General features: G+C 49.1%; 9 protein-coding genes across 9 annotated transcripts; 4 read left to right on the plus strand and 5 right to left on the minus strand.

Annotated features, from left to right (window-relative positions):
* Positions 1-103: 103 nt before the first annotated feature.
* Positions 104-1,201, minus strand: N7519_008829 (aldose epimerase family protein; the record flags this gene model as incomplete). The annotated part of the gene is made up of 2 exons (XM_057295602.1): positions 104-602; positions 705-1,201. 2 exons carry the CDS (start codon positions 1,199-1,201, stop codon positions 104-106), a joined length of 996 nt encoding a protein of 331 aa, XP_057143484.1.
* A 1,680-nt stretch (positions 1,202-2,881) lies between these two features.
* On the minus strand, positions 2,882-3,913 carry N7519_008830 (Zn(II)2Cys6 transcription factor domain-containing protein; the record flags this gene model as incomplete). Its single annotated transcript, XM_057295603.1, has 3 exons — positions 2,882-3,590; positions 3,660-3,757; positions 3,809-3,913. The coding sequence occupies 3 exons, from the start codon at positions 3,911-3,913 to the stop codon at positions 2,882-2,884; spliced, it is 912 nt and encodes a 303-aa protein (XP_057143485.1).
* Positions 3,914-5,441: 1,528 nt separating this feature from the next.
* N7519_008831 (putative RAS small monomeric GTPase) lies at positions 5,442-6,537 on the minus strand (the record flags this gene model as incomplete). Its single annotated transcript, XM_057295604.1, has 3 exons — positions 5,442-5,740; positions 5,791-6,225; positions 6,348-6,537. The coding sequence occupies 3 exons, from the start codon at positions 6,535-6,537 to the stop codon at positions 5,442-5,444; spliced, it is 924 nt and encodes a 307-aa protein (XP_057143486.1).
* A 622-nt stretch (positions 6,538-7,159) lies between these two features.
* Positions 7,160-9,892, plus strand: lreA (uncharacterized protein; the record flags this gene model as incomplete). The annotated part of the gene is made up of 4 exons (XM_057295605.1): positions 7,160-7,772; positions 7,849-7,943; positions 7,997-8,435; positions 8,487-9,892. The coding sequence occupies 4 exons, from the start codon at positions 7,160-7,162 to the stop codon at positions 9,890-9,892; spliced, it is 2,553 nt and encodes an 850-aa protein (XP_057143487.1).
* Positions 9,893-10,321: 429 nt separating this feature from the next.
* Positions 10,322-14,941, minus strand: N7519_008833 (nucleolar RNA-associated family protein; the record flags this gene model as incomplete). The annotated part of the gene is made up of 2 exons (XM_057295606.1): positions 10,322-11,193; positions 11,722-14,941. 2 exons carry the CDS (start codon positions 14,939-14,941, stop codon positions 10,322-10,324), a joined length of 4,092 nt encoding a protein of 1,363 aa, XP_057143488.1.
* A 252-nt stretch (positions 14,942-15,193) lies between these two features.
* Positions 15,194-17,176, plus strand: N7519_008834 (cystathionine gamma-synthase; the record flags this gene model as incomplete). Its single annotated transcript, XM_057295607.1, has 5 exons — positions 15,194-15,238; positions 15,292-16,675; positions 16,726-16,909; positions 16,956-16,998; positions 17,048-17,176. 5 exons carry the CDS (start codon positions 15,194-15,196, stop codon positions 17,174-17,176), a joined length of 1,785 nt encoding a protein of 594 aa, XP_057143489.1.
* Positions 17,177-17,374: 198 nt separating this feature from the next.
* Positions 17,375-18,293, minus strand: N7519_008835 (uncharacterized protein; the record flags this gene model as incomplete). Its single annotated transcript, XM_057295608.1, has 2 exons — positions 17,375-18,055; positions 18,174-18,293. 2 exons carry the CDS (start codon positions 18,291-18,293, stop codon positions 17,375-17,377), a joined length of 801 nt encoding a protein of 266 aa, XP_057143490.1.
* Positions 18,294-18,743: 450 nt separating this feature from the next.
* On the plus strand, positions 18,744-19,340 carry N7519_008836 (mitochondrial 54S ribosomal protein mL58; the record flags this gene model as incomplete). The annotated part of the gene is made up of 1 exon (XM_057295609.1): positions 18,744-19,340. The coding sequence occupies one exon, from the start codon at positions 18,744-18,746 to the stop codon at positions 19,338-19,340; it is 597 nt and encodes a 198-aa protein (XP_057143491.1).
* A 319-nt stretch (positions 19,341-19,659) lies between these two features.
* Positions 19,660-21,435, plus strand: N7519_008837 (M20 family dipeptidase; the record flags this gene model as incomplete). Its single annotated transcript, XM_057295610.1, has 5 exons — positions 19,660-19,829; positions 19,878-19,909; positions 19,961-20,028; positions 20,075-21,192; positions 21,255-21,435. 5 exons carry the CDS (start codon positions 19,660-19,662, stop codon positions 21,433-21,435), a joined length of 1,569 nt encoding a protein of 522 aa, XP_057143492.1.
* Between the last annotated feature and the right edge of the window lie 130 nt (positions 21,436-21,565).

Consider the following 21,565-nt stretch of genomic DNA (forward strand, 5'->3'; position numbering starts at 1 on the left):
GCCGAGGTGCCTTGTATAATAATTTCGAAATATGTCTCGACCCCACACTGAGAATGTAAAATGTCTCATAACATTTATGTACCGCTATACCTCTTTTACTAATTCAAGCTTTCCACGCCTTGTAAACAGTTTTGCAACCAAACAACTGACCCTTCTTCAGCAGAACCATGGACCGCCACTCAGGCTCGTTAATCGCATTCACAAATCGGCTAGGTTCCACACAGAATCCAGCTCCCTCATGGTGTGCCGGCGCACCATTGACCGAGGGCACATCGATGTACTTGCCAGTGTAGAACTGGAAGGCAGGCTCGGTGCTGTGCACCTCGAGATGCAGACCCGTGCTTGCGTTGCTGAACTGCGCCAGGCGGCGCAGCGGCAAGCCACGAGTGTCCAAGGGGATCTTGCTGGCATCGGACTCCAGCACAAAGACGTCGTCGATGTGTGCGCCCGTTGCGGCGAGCGTGAATGGGGTTGTCACGTCGCGCGGGAACTTGGCAACCCCACCTGAAGGGATGCCTGTGCTATCGAGCGGCAGATAGTCGCCCGTGGCGAGCTGGGCGGTGGTGCCCGAGATATCGGGTCCATCGCCGATGTTGAAGTAGCTGTGAGAGGTGGGGGAGCTTGGTCAGCGGATAGCTCCAATTTTTCAAGATTGGTATCGTCTCATCAACCTCGGGAAAGGGGAGAAGGGGCTGGGCTTTTACCTGTGGTTGGTGAGGTTGACTACAGTCTCCTCGCACTCGTTGCCAGTGAATTCTACCTCGTACTCGGCCGTCAAGACGGTCTTGGCGTCGCCCTCCTTGCTGGCGGTGTACCACACACGCACCTCGACAGTACCGGGATACCCCTCCTCACCATCTTTGCAAAGGTACTTGAACAGCAAGGCGTCGTGGCCATTGCGCTGGACGGTGTGTGGACCGTCAAAGATGCGCTTACCCCAACCATTCTCACCACCATGCAGGGAATTGGGGCCGTCGTTCTGCGCCAGTTGGATCTTCTGGCCATTCAGCTCCTGGATCAGACCATCCTTGATGCGGTTCGCGACGCGGCCGATGGTGGCACCATAGTGCGGGGAGTTGTGCTTGACATAGTCATCTTGCGTGGGGAAACCTAGAACGATGTTCTTGCCGCCGACGCGGAATTCTTGAATGATGGCGCCCAAAGGCAAGAAGGTAAATGCAGCTTGTTCGGGGGCAGACATGATGAGATTTCTTTTTTATTTTTCTTCGGAGGAGATGGTGGGGAAAAGAAGACTATGTACATTTCATTTTTAGGGGTCGACATGACGTTGCAACCCCGCAATCTGCGGGATGAATCACCGACAACACCTATTCGAATTTTTTTGTTTAGCATAAATGGTGATATTCAGGGCATTTAGAGGTCTTTCATGCCCTGAGAGGGTCCTAGTTTCAAAGTGATTAGGCTAAAAGGGAAAGTCTTTGAATTGGCCCGGGATTTTAGGGTAAAGCTCAACTCGTGACTTCTGACTTCTTCCGTAATCCGATATAAAACATAAAGACCTTGAAACCTTCCCAGGTTGGAACTCGGACCCAAGTCACTTCCAGAGTTCAACTATAAACTATAACAAAGACAAAAAGGTGTGTATTGAGTTGGTATTCTCCAATCAGAGATTTACAATATATCATAAAACGGACATAGCACTTCGGTGTTAGGGTAAGCCTGCATCCGGTCGGAGGAAACGAAGTCCGGCGTCCGAAGGGATCTATACCCCGGACTCGTGTCGGCCCATTTGAAAGGCAAAAAGTGAAAAAAAAAAAGGAGACACGCCAAGGTTTCAGGATTAATAATTGGTAGGTCCCTCCCGAGGTCGGTACGGAGTACATAATAGAGGATTGGCATTGGGTTGGCATCGGATTGGCATTTGTATTGAATTGGCATTGTATTAGGCAGGCATTTTCTTGGTCTGTTAGTTTGACGAAACAAAGCAGGTTTGACGATAACTGGGGCTGTGTGTGTCAGGGGTCTAAACCGAATACGATATACGAATACATATACGGCTTCCAAGGTTGGCTATAACTCAGTTTATATACGGAGTAAGTGTTGAGTAAATAAGAGCAATGAACATGTCCAACATACGGAGTAATGGAATTCTACAATGTTGTACTCCGTATATTGTATATTTCCAGGATCCCGGAGCATTTGACCCATAACGGTAAATCGGGACTTCGGCGACTTTGATCTCCATGTACAACATAGGTACCTCCAGGGCTAGGGTTGGGTATAAAGCAAAAGTCTCACGTAAGCCGAAAAGAGCAAAAAAATCGCTCAAATGTGGAGATTTTTTGGAGAGAAAAAAAATTATTACATATCCGCTGAGTCAGGAGATCAATAATCAACTTACCTAGGTATATGTTGTAGGTAAGGTAATAATATATTACAATATACAATATTAGAAGAGAGTCCGAATTATTCCCGTCTAGATCTTCTGGAACGGTACAATATACTGTATAAAGTCAACATTGAAATGAGATCATTGCCCGTTTAGGATAGTGTAACGGTGACATGACCTTGAATGACCTTGAACTTCATTGAAATTGTAATTAGATAGAAAACATCCCTTGAAACCGTTTTAAAACTCCAGAAATAAAAAAGAAAGTAGGAAGAATAATAGTTAAAAAAACAAAACAAAACAAAAGAGGAAACTCCAAATCTCCAAAAACCAGTTCACTGTACAGAGGTGATTAGGATCCCAATTGCGCCTGAATCCAGTCAACAGAACTTGTGGGGGAAAATAGCCCTAGAGAAGAGATAGAAGGGGGGGGAAAAAAAGCAGAACATGTATAGTATACATGCATCACGTCATACGGCGTTAAAAAAAAAAAAGAGTCGAAAAGAAAGTAACCCTAAAAAAGGACAAGGCTCAGATCGAGGTGATCTCCGTAGGGTTTGGATTGAGGAATTGATTGAAATCCTCATAGTCGTTCTTGGAATCCAGATATGACCCTTGGGACAAGCAATTGATGGGAACCTGGCGATTGAACATAGGCGATGATAGCTGCTGGTCGTCAAAGGGCATATTGGAGTAATCGGCCGTGGACATTAAATCCATCTCGTCGAAAGGATTGAATCCGTTACTGGGCCACTGTTGCGGACCTTGCAAAGCTAATGGATTGACCACGCCCTGCATAGACATGGGTTGGGCGAATTGCGGGGTGTTAGGCATCTGAGGGGGATGAGGTTCGGTCTTAATGGGCGCCCGTGTCGAGGGACTATACGTTGGCGGCGTGGGCGGCATGTGCTGCTGGGAGAAAGCATCGGATGAGAAACGCGAGCGGGGAACTGGTGATTGGGGACTATCAGAGCCACCATCGGAGGATTCCTGGCGTTGCATGCCGGCGTTGGTGTGCCATAGGTCGTGCTGTAGGGCTTCGGGGTTTTCTTCGAAGCGCTCACCCTTGGAGCCATCGAGGGCGCCGAGGCGCATGAGCAGGTCGTGAGTGAGTGGGTGACCGTTGGGTTCGAGTTTCAGCTGTTCGCCGGGCCAGCCTTCGCCTTCGATATTGCGTCGATAGAGTTCCTGGAGACCATGGACCAGCCAAGATTGTTGCTGTTCAAGCATCTCAACGTATCTATAATGGGAGATAGCTAGTTAGTTGGGGGGGATTCTTTAGGGCTTTGAATAGAGCTATTTAGCTTACCCCTTCGGGTACACTTTATCATGCGCCTTCTTGCGTTCCCCAAAGACGCAGATGGCATTGTCTGCACGACAACGGGAACATGGGCTGGATCCATCACACTGTCCCGGGTCAGTGTATGTTGGGACGATCACCTTTTTGTTTGTACATACCTTGGATTTCTTCAAGCGACACCGATCGCATGCTTTGCATACTCTTTTGCGGACATTGCTGTCCGAATGCGAGTCCGATGTTGGTGTTGATTGGCGAGCTGCCATGATTTATGAAGTCGAAAGTATGGTGGTGAGAGAGAATATCGGGGATTTCGACCCTTAGCTATACTTCTTTGATCCGAGTAAGGATCGACGTCAAATCGGGGTCGATGATATAATGATGTTCACAGGTGAAAAAGAAATTGAGTTCAGATAAAGTAGACGGATGCAGATAGGAAATCCTTGGGACCGTATAGGAATAAGGAATAGAATAATAGAAAGCGTAGTAAGTAGGTAATATGAGAGAAGTGAAGTAATAAAAGTCACTCCAAGGTCACCATGGGAGTAGATGTGCATATATAGGAATATGACAAAAAAAAGAGGGGGCCTTCTAGTTTAGGAATTTATTCATTTTAATTATATTTTTTTTATATTTATATTAGAGTCATGGATATGTAGAGTTCTAACAGTCTAACAAGAAAAGAGAAAAGAGCATAAAAAAAAAGGGATCGGATCGAAGATCATAAAATACAGTACAGTGTCAATACGAGCCAAAATTACTGGATGACTCGGCATTTGCTGACGGAGCTCGGGGACTTTTAACTGACGTATATCCGAGTGGAGTGCATTTCCGACCACACATTTCATTTGATTTATTTTGATTTCATTTGATTTATTTTTTGATTTATTTGATTTATTTGATTTTGTATTTTGTATTTTGTATTTTGTATAATATTGGATGTATATTGTAGATAAATAGAAGATAGTCTATAGAAGATAGAAATATAAATAGTCTATACAACATAGAATAGAATAACAAATATGAATATTCTTGGCAGCATAAATGTGTAAGCGTATAAAAAAGAAAAAGGAAAATGAACATCGGCAAGCCCATGCCGAATCGCATGTTGCACCCGAATCTTCATTATATTATGTATTCCGATATTCCAAGTATACTCCGATCAAGATCTAGTTTACTATGTTGTATACTATACAACATATATACAACATACAACGTTAGCAGTAATCCTGTTTCCATTGGAATGATTCATGACCCTACAACATTACCAATAAGGCGAAAAAGTCCATGACGTAACGATTCTCGTCCAATAAGGAACATAGTTCCTCTTTAGGATATCTCACCTCCCCTTTTGACTGTACATATGTAATCAAAAGTAATCAAAAGGGCTAGACCTTTTCTTTCTAGAATACATCCTGTTTCTCCCCTTCTCCGGTTTCCGACCTCGGGTGTTCCCTATTTCCATTTCCCTCGATATTTCCTGCAGTTCAAAAGCTTAGCTAAGTACTTACTACATTGGGAAATATGTGACGATTTGGATATTCAAATCCAATTCAACTCAAATTCAAATGTCAATCCGTGGGAACTCTCTACAATATAGCGTATGTCTTATAAGACCGGTTTAACGCCGGAGATGCATTCCGTGTCCATTCACTTTATTCACCTTGGGTTGCTCTTCCTCACATGTTCCCCAGGTCAACTCTTATGTACACAGATACTTGTCCAATATATATATGTGTTTATATATGACAGGGGTATAGTATAATCTACATCTTTATATAATATACACATCCATCAACAAGAGCAGTGAAAACACCAGAGCTGACAAACGCAGCAACCCCGATAGCACTTTTGACGTTCATGTTTTTCGGGTCCGTTCTGGACTTCACCCTGTTCCTGACCCTGTTCGCCGGTTGGTTCCGTAGTCTTCCGTTTGATAAAACCCCACACGCGACTTCGTCGGGATCGGGTCTCGCCTGCAATTGTGTCTACAGTGGTGGTTGGTAGGGTATTGTGCGATGGCTCGGCGCACGGGGGAGGAAGCACACCGTCTTGGCTTTGGAGTCGGGCTTCGACCACGCGACGGACTAAATCTATCCAGAGTTATTAGCTTGTCTCTTGTCTCCTTTCCGACATGTCATACGGGCAAAGGTTTCCTCAATGTTGACCATCTCGCGAGCACTGGTCTCCATAAACCCGCAGCCGTGCTTGCGCGCATACTCGAGTCCATCGCGGGATGTCACCACGCGACCATCCTTGAGATCACATTTGTTGCCCGCAACGATTTTAACTGGCGGTGGCAGGCCAACGTGGCCTGCCCCGGATTTCTTTTTCAACTCCTGGCGCAGTCGCTGGTTGTCCTCGACGCGTTGCTCCGCCTCCATATGGATCATCTCCATGAAATGATCTAGCGTTTCAAGACTCGACGGGTTGGTGATATCGTAAACCAAGAGGAACGCATCGGAGTTCAGGGTCGAGGCAGACCATAGTCCACGGTACTCCTCCTGGCCTGCGGTATCGGTGATGGAGAGAACGTAGGGGTGGCCATCGACGGTGCGGGTGACGGAGTAGGAATCCTCTGGGCGTGATTAGAATTTTGGAGTGACATCAAAATGGGGCGGGTAATACCGATAGTGGGATCATATCTAGAAATGAGATATTAGCGTTGGTTTTCCCAAGGTCAGGGGGCAAGTTTCTCACTCGTGAACCCATTGGCTGCGGACCAGCCGCATGGTGATGGAGGATTTGCCTGCATCCCGATCTGATCAGATCTCGATTGCGCGAAACCCGGAATGGCCCCGACTCGCGGAGACAGGAAATTCCCAGACAAGAGAAGGTTGTACATACCACATCCACCATCTCCGCAGATGGTGATTGAGATTTTGTCCATGGCCAACGGACATTGGAGGTGTATGGAGTTGGGGGGAATGTTGATAGGGGTTATTAATATAATAGGGGGTTATCAATAGTACCGATGTACCTATATTGTATACTCCGTAGCTTACTACATATATGTATAGCTTTGATTAGTTGATCTCTCTATCTCTTAATGTACCTCATACCATTATTGATCACTCTTTTCTATAATTGTCTTTGTGATAGGTCTGGCCTCTCAAAATACAACATAGACATGGATATATAGCGCTGAACATTACGATTACTTCAATCTGTATATATAGAATAGAACAGAGAAATAAAAGGAGAATAGGATAGAATACAATTGAGAGACAAAAATATAGGGAATGTCAAATACCCGTACATACTCCGTGTATATATAATAATATGGAAGCTTGGCGAGTACTTCTCCACATCAGCTCTCTCTCTCTCTCTCTCTCCCCCTTTCTCTTTTTCATCTTCTCATCTTCTCCCTCTCCTTCTCTCTTCTAACACCAAACACATTTACTCCTATAAACATCCACAAACTGCAAGCATATATTGGAAATTCCGACTGAGGTTGTCATACCGCGGGGCGATGGAACTCGGCCTCGGTTACAGATATTTTAATTACCAACATGAACAGCTTCAGCTTGGAATATGATGATGAATATCAGCTCACTTCACAAGCTCCCAACCATTCATATACGACATTTACAAACCAGGGTAGCTATGCCTTCAGTGCTATGCTACCCCAGGATGCGGATCTGCCTCTCCAGAACTTCGCACGATCCCAGCCTTCGGACCTAGACGGACAAAGATCTAATGTCATGCTCACATACGATGCGATGCCGACCTCGGGTATCTCAATGCCTATGAATATGAACGCTACCAACGCCTATACCTACGATATCCCGGCCACCTACCCGGCCACCACCGGGGGGATGCCTCCGCAGATGGATCAATCACAGTTTCAGTCTACATACTCGCTCTTCCCGCACGCCATGGCGGTACCCCATTTCCCCCAGCTCGCTCCGCCAGCCTTCTCGGGACCATACAATACGAGCACCGCTTCGATAGCTAACTTCGAGGATTCCGACTTTTCGGGTGGCATGAGCGACTGGTCGCAGGCGCAGGTACAGGTGCAGCGGGCTCGTCGACAACCTCCGGAACGCCACCTGCCTACTGGCCAGCCGTACCGTGCATTGCGGCCGGTGGCTATTCAGCCAAAGAAGCCAGTTGCTGCCACAGGTGAGTTGTGTCTGTGCCTGGCACCTCCCGGTTGGCTGTGGCCCATTGTATGACTGACGCGGGAGCGCGCAATCAGAGGGTTTTTCGCCAGGGCTTGCAAAGCCCGAGATTGGCAAGACTGAACATACCGGCATCTATTCGACGACTGGCTTTGACGTGCTGGGAGCGTTGGTACGTCTTTTATCCCCATAGAGAGTATCAGACGACTTACTAGCCTTATTCAGGGCCGCGTTGCTATGCGGCGCAACCCTAAAATTAACATTGGCGCGGTCGATCTCTCTTGCGCCTTCGTGATGTGTGATATCTTAACTGAAGATCATCCAATCGTCTACGTATCAGAGGCGTTTGAACGATTGACCGGCTATACTAAAAATGAAATCGTTGGTCGGAATTGTCGATTTCTTCAAGCACCCGACGGTAGGATCAGTGCTGGTGCTAAGCGGACCTTTGTTGATGGACAGACTGTCTATCGGCTACGGTCAACCATCGACGACCGCAGTGAGATACAGGCCAGTATAATTAACTACCGCAAGGGTGGACAACCCTTCATGAATCTCATCACGATGATCCCCATCCAGTGGGACTCGGATGTTTACCGGTACTACGTCGGGTTCCAGGTTGATCTGGTTGAAAAACCCGATGCCGTGAGGGGAAGAAATCCTGGTATACTTTGCAGCAGCCTTCGTGGCGAGTGCCCTCACTAACGTTGTATAGATGGTAACTATAACATTAACTATCGGCGTGATCAACTGCCACAGTATATAGTCCCATCACCAGATGTATACTCACGACCAGACCTCGGGTTGCGATATGGTCACGACGAAGTGACTACTATTCTCAACGCCATGAATGCAGTTGGCAATGATGCCAACCGGCACTGCCTGGATCGCATTCTGGTTGAAAATACAGATGATGTGATCCATGTGCTTTCATTCAACGGTGAATTCTTGTATCTGTCGCCCTCTTGCCACAAGATTCTAGAATATGACCCGGTGGAATTGATCGGCAAGACCCTGTCTACCATCTGCCATCCCAGTGATATTGGTCCTGTAATTCGCGAATTGCGGGCGAGCACGACAACCGCTACACTCAGTGTTGTGTATCGCATCAGACAAAAGCACCGAGGATATATGTGGTTCGAAAGCCACGGCGCGTGGCACATCGACCCGAACCAGGGCCGGAGACATCTAGTCATGACCGGGCGCCCGCGTCCCGTCTACACCTTGGATCAGATTGCCCGCCTGGGCTCACTCCCTGCGCTGGCCGAGAATGACATCTGGGCCAAGGTTTCCTTGTCTGGTGTCATCCTTTTTATTACTACCAAGGTGAAGCCGGTGCTCGGCCGCTCACCTGACGATCTGATTGGTAAAGGCCTACAAGAGTTCATGCAGCCCGAGACTGGTGGCACTGCCACGATCACACAAGCCCTGGAGGCAGCCTCTGGTGGACAAGGGCCTGGCATGGCGACCGTTTTCGGTAGCGGCAAAGAAACGGGTGAGCCACCCTCATTCAAACACCAAATGTGGCATAGGAAAGGCCATGCCCTTTCAGCACATACCACATTGTACACCGGCGACGCAGCGAAGGGAACCAAGCCGAGCTTCCTCGTCGCCCAGATACGATTTGCTCGGCCATTCCCTCCACCCGCCGCCATCTCAGCGGCCGAAGACAAAAGCCTCACTACGCTTACCGTCGATGACACCGTCCCGCCCCAACAGTACGGTGCCCTTGGTCAACGCATGCCCGAGCTGTCGAACCTCATCGGCCTCAACGGCCTGCCCACTGGCAACCGCAGCAGTTCATCTTCCGCCGACCCCACAACCTTCTTTACAGAGCTCAATCCCACCCGTGGATCCAGCTGGCAGATCGAGCTGCGCGAGCTAGAGAAGCAGAACGGCACCCTAGCCGATGAATTGCAACGCCTGGTGGCTCGCCGCAGGAAGCGCAAGCGCAAGCACGGCGCTATGGCGGTCGAGAAGATTTGTGCTATGTGCAACACAAAGAACACCCCCGAGTGGCGGCGTGGTCCCAGTGGAAACCGGGATCTTTGCAATAGCTGTGGGCTGCGGTGGGCAAAGCAGATCCGTAGCCAGGCGCAGGCGCAGGCTGCGGCTTCTTAGTCTGTTACAGTGGACTGGTGAGTATATCAACTGTTGTCTTTCTTCCTTCCTTTCCTTTCTTTTTTCTTTTTCTTTTTTTTTTTAAAAATTTTTTTTTTTTTGCTTTTCTCCTTCTCTAGAGGGCTGATTTTTTGATACCCTTCCGTTTTGACTGTCGAAATTGACACATGCTACTTTTGAGCGCTTGAACTTTTGGGGGTTTCCTTTCGCACATGTCTTTCCATATGCAATTTCAAATATTGCATACAGAAACATGTCGGCTAGGACTGTAGGCTCTACGGCTAGTGCTACGGCTAGTAGTGATAGCAAAAGCTCGACGGAAAAACACCTCTTTTATGAGTCGATATGTTGGAATATAATACAAAGAATCCCTAAAAAAAAAGTCTACTATGCAAGCAGGGACCTCCAGTCTATGAGCTTTCCAAAAAATTACAGCTTCTTGGACTTCGAACTGTTTCCACGAACAGCCAGCCACTGCTCCAACCAGCGCCTCTCCAACCCTTCTACACGTTTGCGGTCTTGAGTACCAGAAGAGACGTCCACACCACCACGCTCCTCAACCGCAATCCGCACCTCAGTAGCATTCATAGCAGAAACCCCTCCGCCAACACGAATCATCCCGTCATCAATAGACAGGTACTCAACATATCGCGCCAGCCGAGGCCGGTAGATCAAACCAGCAAGCGACTCGCCCGCAGTCCTATCATGACGCTTAACCAGACCAAAAACAGCGCAGGCACGCAACACATCCGCGGAGCCCGCACTAGCAACCCAGACGGGATCAGCAAAACACCTAGCAAGTAGAGCCAACTGCTCTGCACCGCCCGCCTTGAGCAAATGCACAGATCGATCTTTATTCTCAGCAACAAATACATCTAGCGCCGCGAGTTTACGCGCTGTAGCAGCAACGCGCTCCTTCTCCACCTGCGAGGGCACACGACACGTCGCGGGTGTAATGGCAGAGCCGAATATCGGGATGATTAGGGGTGTGAACTCGCCGCAGATGATCAGGATCATCGTGAAGGGGATCATGCGACGGACATCGCGGGCTGAGCGGCGGACGAGCTGGAATTGCGCGCGGCCGAGCTTGAATTCTTGTGTTGTTGATGGCGCGCCGCCGTTATTGCTGTTGTGTGTGCTTGTCCGCGGCGGGGATATCGGGATGTAGGCGGGTAGACCTAGTTTCCTCCGTAGAGGGAGCGAGGCGCGGTAGTTGCGGTAGACGTTTTTTAGGCCCGTTTTGTAGAAGGTCACGTATGCGCGGCCGAATTCGACATAGCGTTTTAATTTGTCTGCTGCGCCTGCGGTGGGATGTAGGGGGGATGGGGTTGTGAGGGCGGCAGGATGTGTGCTGATTGGGGCATTTATTTCGGTTTTGGAGGGGGGTTAAGACGGTGGTGGTTGTAGGGGATGGTGATGAGGGTCTGCGGGATTGCTGGCGCGGGCCGGAGGTTGAGAAGAGCTGGGATTGCACGCAGATGGGAAGTGATTGGGATTGGAGGTGAGCGTGGAAACGATAGTGACTCCAAGGTTGGAATTGAGCATGGAGGGCTCGCTGGCCCCGAGTTATGCTGGCCATTGTTGAGGTGATGAGAGAAGATGAAAACAAGGCTGATTGATGTTATCAGTGATTGATACCTTAGGCATCAATCTTGTCTATCTTGTCTAATATGGTGTTGAGTGATTTGAGGGCTAAGAGTTTCATCATGACATCTCCCGTTCCAATTGGATTGAAGAAAACCGTCGTAAGAAGCCTGGTATATATATGCTCGATCTAGTTTTTGTAGGGTAATTAATGTACACCAATTCAAATCAAAGGCAAGATCTACTCTCCTCTGCACGGACTTCGATGTTTTCGATGAGCCCATTGCCCAACCTCGCAATCTCATTCAGAATAGCCGTCTGGTTGATTACGACCTCACCCTTGGTATCACCTGGAGCGGTCGAGTACGCCGTCTTCAGGTTCCAAGGCCGCGACTTCAGGGTCTGCGGGTTCCAAAGACCAGTAATCACTGCACAACGATCGTCTCCGTGGAAGAGCAAGATGCTCTGGCTGTAGCAGGCTTGTACATCACATACAAACGACTTGATGGTCTGCATCATTCCAGCACGGGGTTCCGCCAAGTTCTTGAACTTGGGTGCTGAGGCGCCGCTAAACAGCTTTGGGCGAAGATGGATGACAAAGTCGTAAGGAGCAAGAGAGGTATCAAACAGCTCGGAAACATCTATATCGTGGGTCTTGCTTCGTAGCAGGCTTACTGCTGCTTTCGCCAGGCTAGAAGTTCGAGCAGCCACAACCTTGGAGGGCATCTCGTATTGAGTCCAGGTGACCCCTTCCGTATCAATGTCAGACGCGACGAAAAAGGCCAGGCTGTTCATCGCAGGGTCGATGCTGCGCCAGGCTGTGAAGCGAGTGCGGATATTTTCCGTCACTTGTGGTGTTAGATCACCTCCCAGGTCAACAATGAAGGGCTCCTGCTGCCAGTCCCACCGAGAGAGGGAGTGAAGAGTCCTTAGGAATCCGGTCATGACAGACGAAGGACATTCCCAAGGGTTAGGTTGAGTGAAGGTGCGAATTACCAGCAATTCAATCAACTCATCGCTGATTTGGGCAGTAAACAGGTGAGAGTTAAACCATTGCTTGGTAAGACGAATGGTGGGCGACAACAAGGGGAAGCGTGTGCACAGGCTTCGGAGTGCCTGTGTCAAGCGCGGAGTTTGGACAAAGGTTTTCTTGTAGGCGAAGAGAGCATAGGCTGCCTCTTCTCGTTCCCGAGGACTCAGATTTCGGTCCTTGAGATTGCGCTCGAGTAGGGTTTGTTCACGCTCGTGGTGAATCCTCAACCGGAACAACACGCCAGAAGAATGGGGGATTTCCAGATACGCATTGTTGATCACCTTGCTCGATTCATTTTCGAGGCCTACACGGCAAGACGAGGCAGCACCTGATGACTTCAGAGAGTCTCCAATTTTCAAAAGGAATGCAACCTTGGTCATTTGGATGGCCGCGAAGTCATCAGGCCAACGCGAGGAGCTTTCAAACTGAAGTACAACGTCTGTGGCTCCCGTTGGTCTGAGGGAGGTATAACGAAGAAGCGAACTAGCCGGGGCCAAGTGACGTACCTCCAGTGGCACTTCGTCCATGCTGCGAATAGACCTCTCAAGATCGTTGAAAGCATCATCGATTGACTGGAAAGCAGGGCTGGAGTATGCTAGAATGCCATCGCCATGCTCCTTAAGGAGCTCGTCATATTCATCACCAACAAACGCGAATTCATCGGCGGTGATCTTGAAGTGCCGCTGGAGTATGTACTCCAAAATCTGATAGATGACAGATGTGTCTGACTCGTCAGACCACACAAGACTCTCCAGGATGCTGCCATCCTTGAATCGTCGAAGCTCCGACTTTTCACCCCAGAAAGCTTGGAACGAAGCAGACTCTTCTTTTTCTTCTGCGGCCGGACCGTGGTCGACAATTCGTCCGACGTTTTCAGCATTCAACAACAGTCCTACAGACACACCCTGGCTCGACCGTTTGGGCTGCTTGGACTTGACTGACCACGAATCAACGGCGCGGCTCACAATAGAGACAAGTTTGACTCTGTCTCCCAGAGCCCGGGAAAGAACATTATACAAAGCATTCTGCTCGTGAAGAGCGCGGAGCGTGTCTCCATTGAATGACTTGGGGAATGAGATCAAGCGGTCAAATCTGAGGGCTGGTTCATCAACCTTTAGAATGAAAACCTTATCGAAGTTGTCCTCTCGTGACTCATTGAGCATTTTTAGGGTGACGGCGGCTTCATGACGCAGTGTTGCGTATGACCAAGGCGTCATTTTGTAAAGAATGTTCAACCCTCTACGGCCATCAAAGACAACGGGGACCCCGGAAGGAACTGGGACCTCTTGGCCAAAGAATAAAGGAGTGGTCAAATCCCTGCCGGCCAAGAATTGGATGGTGGCCTTGAAAATTTGGTAGCAGCTATATGATGGCAGCAAGACCGGTTGTCCAGCCGGACCACCGCCTTCAAACAGCAAAGACAGAAGTACAGTCCATTCGAAACCACCAAAGCCTCCATTCTGGAAGGGGGTATGGAAGCCTCTTTGTTGCAACCAAGTGCGGCCAAGAATGCATGCATCGCTGAAAGAACTGCATTTCTTGGAGGCCGAGTAGATAGACTTGTGGTAGAGAGAGACTGTGGCATCGGAACGGAGGCTGGCATTGTAATACGAGGTCGGTTCGCCGATCTCCGAGTTATTGGAAGCTTGGCGGATATTGCTTTTGAGTGGAAGCGTTCTCGTGACCGGGAACAACGTAGGATCGATTGCGGTCAGAATTCGGATGGTCGGCCCAGATGATTCGGCTTGACGCGGTTCCAACAAGATGAGAGGACGGAGGCTGTCTCCATCCTGGGGGCCAAATTTGATATCAAACCCTAGGGTATCCGCGGTGTCTTGAATCCCAGCGGCCACGCAAGCGATATAATAGGCGCGTTTGTGGAAGTATCTGAAGTTGACGTAGTCCTTCTCCTGGAACAGCGAACTTGGCATAGTGATTGCCAGATCAATTGGGCGCGACTCCAAAGTGCGAGCGCCTGTCTTAAGCGCAAAGCTACCTACCACGTTGATGTTCGCTGGCTTTGCGTATGCCATGCTGTACTTGACATCTTTGCTTGGCCGAGGCTCGGGCCATGGAATCACCAGACCAGAAGCACGTAGCTCCTTCTCGGCATCGGGGACAGATTGCGGAGACTTTTCGGGCAGGCCTTCAATGGCGGTCTTGATTTGGTGTAGTGTTTCCTGAACCTTTGAGACTTGTTTGCTGTAGTTAGGTCTCAATCCCTCCAGTAGCTCGTCCATTTGCAGCTTGAAGAAACTGGATTTGTAAAAGCCGCTGGCCATTGCAAGCTCTGCGGAGCGCTCATCTTTGCCTCGAGTCGGGTTTCGCTTCTCGGTCACTTTCGATGTCTGTTTCGTTGAAGAGCTAGTAACAGTATTCTCCGGGGAAGGACTGAGCTTCCTGCGCTTAGACGTGTGGTCCGGGTCCGACATTTTGTGAGCGTAGCAGTTGTTAGTAGACGAGTTTTTTTTTTTTTGGGCGATAACGGTATTGTATCCGATACGGTACGGCTGACTCATTCGTATTTTATGAGGTCAGGTACTGCGGAGCATCGCCGAAGTCGCAAGTGGAGGGGATGGCATCATTTACAACCTTAAAGTCTCTTTTTTCCTTTTTGTTCTCTTTCTTTTCAAAATAAAGATCAATAGATCATATTTTCTAGCTCATTTCTATTTTCAATTGAAATGTTGCAGGCTTTGGGAGGACCTGTGCCTCCAAACACTGACCATGTATGGTTTACCTCCCCGCAACCCCTCCATGACTCTTCTAACATTTTACAAAGGCTGTCAGTGTATCGCTTCCATCATGGAGGGAAAATGTTGGCTACGAAGAAGGAGAAGATTGGGTTATTAGCAAGATGAAATGCGGTTACCCGAGATTCTTCGTCCATCCTATTATCCAAAAGCTCGCCCAGGAGATTGTTCGTCGAGTCGGTGACCCCAACCTCGAGTCCGCAACCCTATTCCCATCGCTCAAGTCAGCGCGCATCTGCCACTCCTTTTTGCTCAGCAAAATCCCCGCAGAGAAGGCGTACAAAGCGCGCATTGTCAACTTCATCCCATCCCCACATACCGAAGCGGGATCAACAGTGACGTCTTCCTTGTCGTGTGTCATCTACCCAAAGGAATACGCCTCTATTACCAAGCAGGTATGGCAACACTCGGGCAATGGCATCTCCAGTCGACGAGGTGAGTTCTGCCTTGGAGCATTGGAGGACGGGTTTTTGGTGGAAGATAAAGGCTTTGCGACTGCGGAGTCAATCTCTCAGCGTCCTTGCAAGGGACCCCGCAGATACCAAAGCGTCAATGGAGCGAGGAAGGGCTCTGTTGGGGAATCTCCTCCCAAATCAAACACAGAAGATGGCCGAGACTATGCTCAGTTTATTGAGGAGCGGTTTGGCCGCAATCTCAGCACTTCTCTCGCCAATCAGGCCAAGCTGGCTGTTCGCAAACGTATTGCCGGTGTCTTGACAGCCGATGCTGAACTGCCAGAAGCCCTGGAGACGGCTTCATCAGAAGGTCGAGTCGCCGGCATTTCTGAGGAGGATGTCCTTCTTTACCCTTCGGGTATGAGCGCCATTTTCAACGCTCATCAAACCTTGCTGGCTACTAGAGGCGATTTGCCCTCAATTTGTTTCGGGTTCCCTTATACGGATACATTGAAGATTCTCCAAAAATGGGGACCAGGCTGCGTATTCTATGGTCACGGCTCCTCGGAAGATCTGGATGATCTGGAATCCCGACTGAAGGCTGGTGAGCGTTTCCTTGGGCTTTTTACCGAGGCACCAGGTAACCCTCTTCTCAAAACACCGGACCTCAAACGGATTCGCGCCTTGGCAGACCAGTATGGGTTTGCTGTGGTAGTCGACGAAACCATCAGCAACTTTTTAAACATCAACGTTCTGCACTTGGCAGACATAGTTGTCAGCAGCTTGACCAAGATTTTCAGCGGAGATAGTAACGTCATGGGAGGAAGTGCTGTGCTCAACCCTCATGCACAGTATTATGCCGCCCTCAAGGAAACTTATAACCGAGATTATGAAGATACCTACTGGGCGGAGGATGCCGTTTTCCTAGAGAGAAACAGTCGTGATTTTATTTCTCGCGTTGAACAAATCAATGCTACCACTGAGGACATTACAGCTATGCTGAAGGAGTCCCCATTAGGCAAGTATTCATTTACTTTGGATTGAGAGCTATACTGACCATTTTCACAGTGAAAGAAGTTTACTACCCGAAATACAGCCCCACGAGACCACTATATGATAGCCTCCGCAATGCCAATGGTGGTTATGGTGGTCTCTTCTCTGTCACGTTCCACTCCACAGCCGAGGCGATTGCCTTTTTTGACACGATCGAGGTTTTGAAGGGACCCAGTCTTGGGACCAACTTTACATTGAGGTGAGTACACAGGCCCCCTCTATCTCGGGTTTTGCTAACTTGTCAGCTCTCCGTACGTCCTTCTGGCTCATTACGGCGAACTAGACTGGGTATGTACACCAATCGTATGTTGGGCAGGCCATAACTAACACATGTCAGGCGAGATCTTTCAATGTCGATCCGGATCTAGTGAGAATCAGTGTCGGACTAGAAGACGTACATGATCTGCGCTCCAGGGTACAACGGGCCTTGGACGCAGTGCGCAGTGTCCGGCAGTCAAGTGCATAGTCTACCCCAATTCGATCAACGTTGGCTTGTGCACTACACAAGGACTTGGACTTTTCCTGGGATATCCATATTTGTAAATTCCGGTATATATCACGAATAAGGCAGACTATCATAGCTTCTCACACTGTACCATGAAGAAAACGAGATCCTGCTCGAAGCCCTTCACTAGCCAAAGCCAAACAGAAACGGTTCGACCTGCTAAAATGTACGATCTGACAGGTCATCGCCTATGGTACTCACGGCCCGGCTTGTGATGCCCAGGTCTTCACTGGCTGTCTTTCTCAAGGCCTGTCGCATGGTTTCTACATTCAGATCTCCCCCAAAACTGGAAGAGACGGGGCTTTGGGCAGCACTAGCAGTAGTAAACCGAGTAGGAGACATGTCAAGCCCTCTAAAGGAGGTCGCGATGCTTGTTGGCGGCGAAGTGCCGAGTCCGTGCGAAGAAGATGGAGAGAGCAACGGAGATGGGGATTGGTTGCGATCTCCTAGGCGCTCCCGAGACATTACGCCAAGATGAGCTTCATTTGTTTCTGCATGCTCGGCGTTGACAACGTCGGCAAAGGAAATAAAGCTCAGCCGACGTACATCTGTCGTGTCCAGTGCCCCAAAACTGGACGAAGGTTCATCTCCATCGGCCTGGCCCAAGATATGATCGATGCCTGAAGACGACATCGACTGCTCCCCCGATGGACCACCCGCTGATTGATGTAGGTTATGCGTGACAATCTCAACCGAATCTGGATCGAGGCGATCATCTGTGATCGCGGCCGAGGATGCTTCCAGGACAGGTGGAATATAGTTATCGGTTCGAATATGCGCAGGTATCGAAGGCGATGCCTGTGCTGGCACTATATCTTCTTGCACATCTCGTTCGAATATCTGAGAAGCGGGGGAATGTATATGGGGCGGCAGATAGGGATGAGCTTTCGGGTGAGGGATGTCTCATGTATCTGGTCGAATCATGATTCGGTGTCTGCAGGGCTTCGGATGATCTCACAGATGATATGCAGCCGTCGATTTGATTCTTGTCCCATGTGAAAGCAGGAGGCTTCGGGGCTCGTTTACTTGCTCCAGCCTCGTTTGGCTTCTGATCTGTCTGAACTGTCGAGTCCGACATTGCGATAAGATAAACTATCAAAATCCGACAGCCATGATCGATAAAGTAGAATAAATGGGAGTTGGTAGAAGTCTCGGTGATGACATCTGTGAGACACCAGGTGACCCGGGCATCATTACCCTATAATTGTACTCGTGTGGGGAGATACCTACTCTGTATCGAGTACTTTTGATTGAGCAGTGATTGGAAGCACTTGCTGAGTACCAGATACATAAGTACGTTTTCTTTACGGTATGGTAAATACAGGCCAAGGAGGGTCACGAGACCAGGGAAAAAGTTCGGGTTCGAAGCGCGAGAGATGCCAACACGTCCAGTCCTTCGACTCCAAAGTTCAATCCTACCCTTTAGGTCAGTTCTAACCATTACAAACAATATAATTGAAGACTTACTAACTCTTTCTTTTCTATTATTCCAGTTTCTGATCAATTTCCCCCCAATTGACCAGAAGTAATGGCGACCTCCATTGCCGCGACGAAGCGGCCATTCCTCACATTGCCATTCCTTATTCCCTCCTTGTCGGATTCTTTGGCACTAGGATTTCGACGAAACCAATCTTCATACCGACGGACCAAGCAGCGACTACGTGTGAAGCCGGATTCCTCATTTGACCCATCTAACCTTGGTCACGATCACATTATCCACAACCCGCCATCCAGCGCTCCAAATGCCTACCACACCCCATCCAAATTCTTACCTGCTGATGATATCCGGAAATCATCCATTGTTTCCTCCACTACCCTCAACGCCGACGATCTTCCGGGTGTTTACAAGTCTATGCCCGAAAGAAAATATCACCTCACCCCTTCAGACATTGAAGAAATCCGCAATCTCCGCATGAATGATCCCATGACCTGGAGCCGAAACAAGCTCGCCAAACGGTTTGAATGCTCACCCGTTTTTATTGCCATGGTCTGCCAGGCAAGCCCGGAGAAGAGGGAGATTCAGGCCCGGATCTTGGAGGCGGTGCAATCGCGATGGGGACCCAAGCGCCGCATGGCCAGAGAAGACCGTCAACTGCGGCGCGAGGCCTGGGGACGAGATGCATAGTGGGAGCATGATCCAGTTTCATTAAGGATCTGTTTTTGTAAAGAAAATCCATGTATTCTAGCTTATTTATATTTTCTTCTAGCATTGTTTATGTATTCCATACCTATTCTATATACTTGTCAAGGGCTATATACAACATAGACAACATAGACAACATAGAATAACCATGATAACCATGATAACCATCAAGGTAGAAAATCTACATATAAAATATTTTGTATGTCTCAGTTGAATAGCCTACAAGATGAGATAATACAAAATATATTACGTGATAAGAAGTCACCCTTGACTCCTCCGGTTCCTCAGGGAAAAGACGGCAATGCCCCTCTTTCCCCTCCGTCGTGTTCCATTCAAAGGTCCTTTTTCCTCTCGATTCTCTTCTCCATTCTCCTCTCGATTTTCTCCTGTTCGTCCTCCTCTCTCCCGTTTCTTCTACGGCTATATCAGTGATTCCAAAATGGCGCCCCAGTTAGAGCCCTTCTTCAAGCAGTAAGTATGCTATCTGCTATCTTAAGAGACTTCCAACTAACAGTCAAGGGTCGACGACTCGTCCAACGATTTCATCGATCGTATGTAATACTTGTTTCTGGTTTCTGGAAAGGTTGCTGATACTGGTCAAGGTCTACGGAAGGCGGTTGCGATTCCGTCTATCTCGGCACAAGATGAGAACCGACCGGATGTGTTCCGCGTGAGTTTACCAGCAGATCCACAAATACGGGGTCTAATCTTTCTAGATGGGACAATTCCTTGCCGACGAGCTCACAGCTCTTGGAGCCGAGGTCGAGCAACGACCATTGGGCAAGCAACCTGGCAAAGAGCACCTCGAGCTGCCACCTGTAGTGGTCGCGAGATACGGTAACGATAAGAACAAGCGCACTATCCTGGTTTACGGACACTACGACGTGCAGCCTGCTCTGAAGGAAGATGGCTGGGCTACTGAGCCCTTTGAGTTGACCATTGACGAGAAGGATCGGATGTATGGCCGTGGCTCTACCGATGACAAGGGTCCCGTTCTGGGCTGGCTCAACGTCATCGATGCCCACCGCAAGGCCGGCATCGAGTTCCCCGTCAACCTGTTGTGCTGCTTCGAGGGAATGGAGGAGTATGGATCTGAGGGTCTGGATGACTTCATTCAGGCCGAGAGCAAGAAGTACTTCAAGGACACGGACGCCGTTTGTATCTCTGACAACTACTGGCTCGGCACTGAGAAGCCCTGCCTCACCTACGGTCTGCGCGGCTGCAACTACTATTCCATCAGCATTTCGGGCCCCGCTCAAGATCTGCACAGTGGTGTCTTTGGCGGCTCTGCCCATGAGCCCATGACTGATATGGTCAACGTCCTGTCCAAGCTGGTTGATGCCCAGGGTAACATCCTGATTCCGGGACTCATGGATCTCGTGGCTCCTCTGACTGAGGAGGAGCAGACCCTCTATGGAAACATCAGCTACAGTATGGACAACCTCCATGAGTCGTTGGGTGCTGAGACAGGCATCCACCCCACCAAGGAGCGTACTCTGATGGCCAGATGGCGTTATCCCTCTCTGTCCATCCACGGTATCGAGGGTGCTTACTCCGCCCCCGGTGCTAAGACGGTCATCCCCGCTAAGGTTGTTGGTAAATTCTCTATCCGTACCGTGCCTAACATGGAGAGCGAGGATGTGAACAAGCTGGTCTTCGACCACATCAGGGCCGAGTTTGCCAAGCTGAACAGCAAGAACACTTTGGATGTTTGGCTGCAGCACGACGGCAAGTGGTGGGTCGCCAGTCCCAAGCACTGGAACTTCTCGGCTGCCAGCAAGGCTGTTGAGCAGGTCTTCGGAGTTGAGCCTGATATGACTCGCGAGGGTGGAAGGTAGGGCTTTGTTTTTTCCCCCCCCACTAAACCAATATAGTTCCACAGCTAACCATTGATAGTATTCCCGTCACATTGACCTTTGAGCAAGCCACCGGCAAGAACGTCTTGCTCCTCCCCATGGGAAGCTCGACTGATGCTGCTCACTCTGTCAACGAGAAGCTTGACAAGAGAAACTACATTGAAGGAACCAAGCTTCTGGGAGCTTACCTGCACTACGTTGCGGAAGAGCCTTCTTCATAGATATAATTATGCATGCAATTTTCATCTACTATTTCAGCAGTATGTACCAAATTACAAGCAATTCATCAATACGCCTTGGAATAATATATCTATTACACGCATAACGACATCGGAAGCATATACTATCTCC

This window comes from Penicillium mononematosum, assembly GCF_028829835.1.
Source record: "Penicillium mononematosum strain IBT 11891 chromosome Unknown utg000005l:1.0-9366267.0:1.0-9372171.0, whole genome shotgun sequence".
NCBI lineage: Eukaryota > Fungi > Ascomycota > Eurotiomycetes > Eurotiales > Aspergillaceae > Penicillium > Penicillium mononematosum.